At 63.5% G+C, this 5,924-nt stretch overlaps 1 protein-coding gene across 1 annotated transcript; it reads right to left on the bottom strand.

The window, feature by feature from the left end:
- Window positions 1-1,970: 1,970 nt before the first annotated feature.
- On the bottom strand, window positions 1,971-3,030 carry EMIHUDRAFT_468171 (hypothetical protein). Its single transcript, XM_005783967.1, has 6 exons — window positions 2,915-3,030; window positions 2,763-2,852; window positions 2,556-2,687; window positions 2,431-2,469; window positions 2,300-2,362; window positions 1,971-2,187 (listed from the first exon to the last, which is right to left on the bottom strand). The coding sequence occupies exons 1-6, from the start codon at window positions 3,017-3,019 to the stop codon at window positions 2,011-2,013; spliced, it is 606 nt and encodes a 201-aa protein (XP_005784024.1). The 5' UTR covers window positions 3,020-3,030; the 3' UTR covers window positions 1,971-2,010.
- Window positions 3,031-5,924: the final 2,894 nt, after the last annotated feature.

Here is a 5,924-nt window from a genome sequence, read left to right as displayed (position 1 = left end):
CGGCGCGCAACACGGCGGCGAAGGCCAAGGCGGTGTGGCTCTCGAAGCAGTCAGCCGCCGAGGTCAGTCCCACGCACCTGCCCCCCCCCCCCCACACACACACCCGCCGAAATGCCGCGTCGACCCTCGCGACCGCGCCTCTGCCTCTCCAGGCGCCGCTCTGCTTCGAGGCCGCGCAGCCACCGGCGGGCGCCACCCGCCCCAGCACCCGCCCCTACTCCCGCCCTTGGGTGGGAATGGTGGTGCCCAGGGCGCCGCCGCCCCAGATTGCCGCGGCCGAGGCGGCGGTAGAATGGGAGGCAGCGCGGGCGGAAGCCCCGCGCAGGACGCCCGCGGGGCGTTCCGCGGCGTTCGCCAAGGCCGGGGGCGTACGGAGGGGTCCCCCTTTTCTGGGGTCGGGTGAGTTGAGGTCGAAGGCTGCGTCTCTGTAGGAGGCATGGCATCCCAAGCAGCGGCCGGTGGAGGCGAAAAAGCCGCCGTGGGCGGAGCCAAGCCAAATGGCGGCCCAACCTGCGCAGGGTTTCGCGCCTTGGGTGGACCCCTTGGAACGCGCCCTTTGCCGGTGGGAGGCGGGCGTTTGGTAAACCGTAATATCGTGATGCTGTTGATTGGGGGGGAATCCCGCCCGGGAGCACTCGCGTGCAGTGTGATGAAGATAGCTTGAGTCCCTGTGTCCCTCGGAGATTCGTGTGTCGACCCGTGCAACTCCATTTTTGTTTCGGGGGGGGGGGGGGGGGGGCTGAGTCTCGGGTCTGGCGTCTGAGGTCTTTCGTGTATGTGTAGAGTCTAGAGACTGGTGCTGACTGGTAGTGGTTACGCCAAAACACTCGCTTGCTTTTTTTCGCTCCAATCCTGCGGATCTTCAGTAGACCGGAGGGCTACGGGGAAGCCTTCACACTCCAAGGGGTTGACGCCAAAATGCAAAAATAAAAAAGGCGCGCAAGCAGCGCGCGAGCGCGGCACGCGAAAAGGGGTCCTGGCACCTCCTGGCTCGACCGGGTGTCCGAGAGGAGCTCAAGAACTTTGACGATTGGCCGCGCCCGACGTGCGACGAGAGGTACAGTCTCACGATCTCACAACCCCCACGCGCCACACAGTCACGAGAGACACACCGCCGCGCGCGCCGCGCGCGTGTCGCCGTCGGTGAGACAGCGGCCTCCCATGTGTAAAGCCGCCCTAAGTGTGAGCTGTGACGCATCCCCATCGGAGCTCGGTCCCCGCGGGTTGGACAGTGGGCCGCCTGGCCGCCATCACTCACCGTTGCCCCTCTTTCCCTTCGTTAGAGGGCGTGAAGAGATGCCGAGCCACTTCCTTTGCAGTTCTGCTCGCTGCGCGAGGTCCAGCTGACGCCAGATGGACCGGGCTCGTGCAAACGCGGCCCCGCGCTCCTCCGCGTGACGCCTGGAAAGGGCTGCCGCCCCTTCCGCCCACACCGCAAGCTTCGCATGCTCTTCCCAAGCTTTGGCGTTTGTCGCAGGGGCTGCGAATCGCGCGGGGCTACAGGCGCTGACCGCGGCTTCAGCGGCTCCGCCGTCGTCGGTGGCCTCGATGGCGTCGTGAGAGACGGCGAGCGTATCCGGAGTCGGCGGCAGTGGAGGAGCCCACTGCGTGACGTTGAGCGCCACGCTATAGTAGTAGTGCTGTCTATGCACCGGGCTCCAGCCGCAACACCAGCCAGCCGGCAGTCCCGAGTGGGCGGGCCGCGACTCCTCCTCCGTCCGCTCCACCAGCGTCATCTTCATCGCCGCTTCCACAAGCCACTGCGGAGTGTCGTCCTCGAGCTCTATCCCCGCCGCCGCCCTGCTGCCGCGGATGGCTTCAACGTGCGCAAGCGCGACGAGCCACTCTTCGTCAGTCAAGCTGTTCTTGTGCGCGAGCACCGCGCGAACGGCATCGCCGAGGCCGTCCAGTAGCCGAGCCGAGTCTCCGGCCGTGCCCATTCTGGCAGAAGAAAAAAGACACGGCTTGAATTTTTCTGTTTTCTTTCTTTCAAAATCTCTCTCCGAATAACTATTCTCGCTCGCCGCCGCCTCCACCGTCGGCGTCGCCGCCGCTCGAGTGGTGGCCGAGCAGCGCCACGAGGTGCGCCGCCGGGTTGGGGACCCGCAGCACGCTGCCGGGCAGCATCTGCGACACGAGGTTCGAGTATACCACCTCCGCGGGCGGCAGCTTGGCCAACCTCTCGACCTGGCAAGCGCGCGCGCTAGCGTGTGAGTCGCCGACGGCGAGGAAAGGGGAGGGGAGGTTTAGGGCGAGCGAAACGGGTGCGGGCGCGGCGGGCGCGGCGGGCGCCGCAAGCCTCGGTGTGGCGCAAGACTCGCCGACTCTGCAGCACTGCGCCGAGGACAAAAAAGTCGGGCACCTGCGGCGGAGAAGAGGGTGTTGGGGTCGCCCGTCTCGCCTGGCTGGCGCGGCCTCTCGCCGACGCGCCTTTTTGGACGCCCCAAGCAGCGTCTGGGCCAACGCCACCTGGCGGCAAGACGGGGCGGCGGTCAGGTGTGGGCGGCGCGGCGAGAGGGCGCTGCGAGGGCGCTGCACTGCACTGCGCGGCTCGCCTCGTCGTCCCCCACCGCGACGGCGACCTTGCCGCGCAAGAGCGGGACCAGTGCGTCGAGGCCCGCGTTGCGCATCCCGAGGCCGAGGAGCGAGTTCTTCACCACGTGGATGCTGCCGCCAGCCGACTGCACCTGCGCAGCGGGCGCACAAGAGTGTGGTGGTGGTGGCAATCTCGATCCGACGTCACTGAGTCGGACGCCACGTGCCTCGCGCTTCAGGAGCGCGCTCTGCTCGTATGTGAGGTTCCCCGTGTGGGCCACAGCGACGAGCGAGCGATCGGCCATCTTGCGCGACATCTGAGGCGCGGCGGGCGCGATCAATGCGTGCGGCGGGAGGTGCGCAGCAGGAGCGAGCGCGCCATGTCGACGAGGATCTGCTTTCGCACGCGCGGCACCCGGAGCCGCCCGGTCCTCGTGGTGAGCGACCACACGGAGGGCGCCGCCGCGCGAGCTGCGGCGGACATTGTCGGCTTAGTAAGTCCGCTAGTCGCTTCCACAGCTGCTCGGTGTGAACAGAGAACGCCACCAGACAGCGTGGAGCGACGGCTGGGGCTATACCAGAGAGAGTTCATTTAATAAAAAAGCGGATACAAAATAAGAACACAACGCAATCTTCCGAAGGGGTGTGAACGGCTTACCGCCCACCCAGCCCCCCCTCCGAACAAACACTGACTGTGCGTGAGGGCGGTTACTTGCAACTTGGTGAGGACTGAGGAAGGTCTGATTGTGGCAGTCTAGCGTGCGTGCAGCGGTGGTCCTCGGAGCGTCAGCGCTCCGAGCCACGGCCGGTGGCCGGCTCGTTTCCCGTACGCAGCGCTGTGTTAGCACACGCTGAGAAGCCGGAGGCTGGCCTCTCCCCATGTGAAGGTTGTTGGTTCTCGCTCCCCATCGAGCTCTTCTTGCCGCACGGCTCTTTCTGTGTGCTGGCACAGAGCTCCGTGCAAGCCGTCCAACGTGATAGGAACGAGTGTATGCTTTGACGGATCGACCGTGCTTGTTTAAACCTGTGTCACCCGGAATCCATACTGTCACTCGAAAACCATAAGATTTGTCAAATTTGCTGCAATTGCTGTCTTATTTGCCGAATATCTACTGGCCTTTGCCATAGTAATACTTGTGCACAAGAGTAGGACCCTGGCTGCACCCGCGCCAGGCTACGCTGGGGCCTGTCTCCTGAAAGAGCGCCCCTCGTGGGGCTGGGCAACGCGGCGTTCGCATGACTTGCACACATGCCGCACCGGTCGTCCTCGTCCTGGTATCTGCCCCCATCGGCGCCGCATCATCACAACAACATGTAACATGTACATGTACGGCTTTACATGTAGCATGTGCTGTGTGCCCTCTGCTCGTCCCGATAGCAAGTAGAGCCGCGCTGTCCGTGGCAAGGTGACTGTGTCCGTGTACCACTTGCCACGTCGCCCATCCCAGTGGTAAATGATATACCGTCGCAACTGCATGGGTCGCCAGTTCGAAACCCAGTCCGACGGTCGAAAAAATGAATTCCTCTAAGGAGTCCATGTGGTAGGGATTGGAGTGGTCTGACCGTGTTTGGTCGAGGTGGAGGCCCTCCGTAGTATCGCGAGGCGTCCCTCTCCCCTCGTTTGCAGAGGGGTCGGCATCTGGACCCAAAGGTTGGTGCCCAGCAAGTGTGAGTGGTGAGCCGCGTGCACGGCTCTGCGGTATTGCTGATCGCGGGTGAGGCTGCAAAGCCATCCTCGATCCGGGTGCCGTCTCAGACGACTGTAGGATTGGTATAAGGAACTCGTATCCGAGTGGTTTAAGGGAATGGTGTCGCACAACACCGGGAATGCTGGGGCTCAGGCCTCAGCCTCAGCGGGGTGACTGCTCAAAGTGTCACATGACGACGCCTCGAGAGTCGAGGGAACTATGACGTGCTAATACTTGGGCGTCTATTCGGCGCCCAGGGTGCCAATATTAGGGGTCTGGGTGGCAAGACGTGCCACTGCACAGGGTGTGGGAATATAGGGATAGGTAGACTATTCATCACTGGGGGGGGGGGGGAGAGAGTGATAATAGGGGTGCTGCGGTGGGGCTGGGTGGAGGTGATTCTCCGGGTCAGTCTGGAGGTCATTCTCCACAATCTCCTGCGACAGTCCACCGATCGACCGCATCCCGGCCGGCAACCAAACTGGACACATGTTCCGCGACCCGGGAGTGTGGTTTACTGGTTTTGCAGCTACGACGGATATCATTTACCACTCTTTGCCACGTCGCCCATCCCGGGATGGGCGACCGTGGCATAGAGCATAGTGGTAAATGATATTACCGTCGCAACTGCAACACACACGTGCGAGTGCGGTCTCTTAGCCCCCCGCTACCCGGTTGCACTCGTGCGACGTAGCCTCGCCACATGACGGCCGCCCCCCGACACCAACAGTCGCGCTCCGCACGCCTTCGAGGTCAGCAGCGGCAGACAGAGCAGCGGCCGCCCAGGCGGTCGCTGCTCCGCCCCGTCCGAGTCCGTCCGCCCACGCGTGCCACTGCCGCCGCCGCCGCCGCTCCACCCGATCCCCGTGTGTCGTGAGAGTAAATGCTTTGTGTATGGCAGATGGCACCCGCGGGTGACCGGTGTGTCCCCCGCGTGTGTGTATGTGTGGACTTGTCACTTGAGCCTCTATGATTCGTAGACCATCTGCGCAGCGCCTCGGAGAGGCGCGCAGGAGGCGCGCTTTGTACTCGGGTTTGGATTGGTAGCGCGGGGCGGGGCGGCGCCCCGCCGGAGGCTCTGGTTACGGATTTTTCTAAATGCCAATTTACGCGCGCGCTGGGGCAGGCGCCACCCCACAAAGAAATGCCAATTTACGCGCGCGCTGGGGCAGGCGCCCCCCCACAAAGAACCCCCCCCCCCCTCCCACCGGGTGATGCTCCGATAAACCCGCCGGATCTTCGACAAAACCATATTTCTTTTCTGGAGGGTAGGTGTGAATACAGCTTTCTGGTAGGGTTACATCGACGAACTTTGCGGCAATCGACTGGGGGGCAGCCCCCCAGCACATCCCGCACAGAGACCTCGATGTAACCCGATTGTGAGCGTGAAACCGCCGATGCGATTGCTCAGTCAGTGACCGACAGTCAGTCAGCAGCAGACTTTGACGATTGGTGGCCTCGCGCCCTCAGTCCACCTCCTCTACTAACGGCCCTGCCCCAGCCCAGATGCCTCATCCAGGGTGGTGCAACTACTCGCGCAGGGAGAGAGAGACAGTCGGCGATCTGCGCCGCGCAGATGAGCTCCGCATCGTCCTGGCCTCGTCTGCATCGAGGACGTCCACCGCAGGGCTATCATAGCGCCATATGACGTACTGCCTGTTGTTCATTACTTCGCAGGTGCCAAAGTCGAGGACAATCTCA

The sequence above is a fragment of the Emiliania huxleyi genome (assembly GCF_000372725.1).
Source record: "Emiliania huxleyi CCMP1516 chromosome Unknown EMIHUscaffold_175, whole genome shotgun sequence".
Classification (NCBI taxonomy): domain Eukaryota; phylum Haptophyta; order Isochrysidales; family Noelaerhabdaceae; genus Emiliania; species Emiliania huxleyi.
The sequence above is the reverse complement of the archived record's forward strand: the minus strand, read 5'-3'. Positions and strand labels throughout refer to the sequence as shown.

What these genes read in the sequence shown, in the direction of transcription:
- EMIHUDRAFT_468171 (XM_005783967.1), bottom strand. Translation starts at nt 3,019, where the DNA reads ATGTCCGCCGCAGCTCGCGCGGCGGCGCCCTCCGTGTGGTCGCTCACC. An exon ending in AGCAGATCCTCGTCGACATG is followed by an intron (nt 2,853 to 2,914) that starts GCGCGCTCGCTC and finishes GCCGCGCCTCAG; the next exon opens with ATGTCGCGCAAGATGGCCGA. An exon ending in GCGCGCTCCTGAAGCGCGAG is followed by an intron (nt 2,688 to 2,762) that starts GCACGTGGCGTC and finishes CCCGCTGCGCAG; the next exon opens with GTGCAGTCGGCTGGCGGCAG.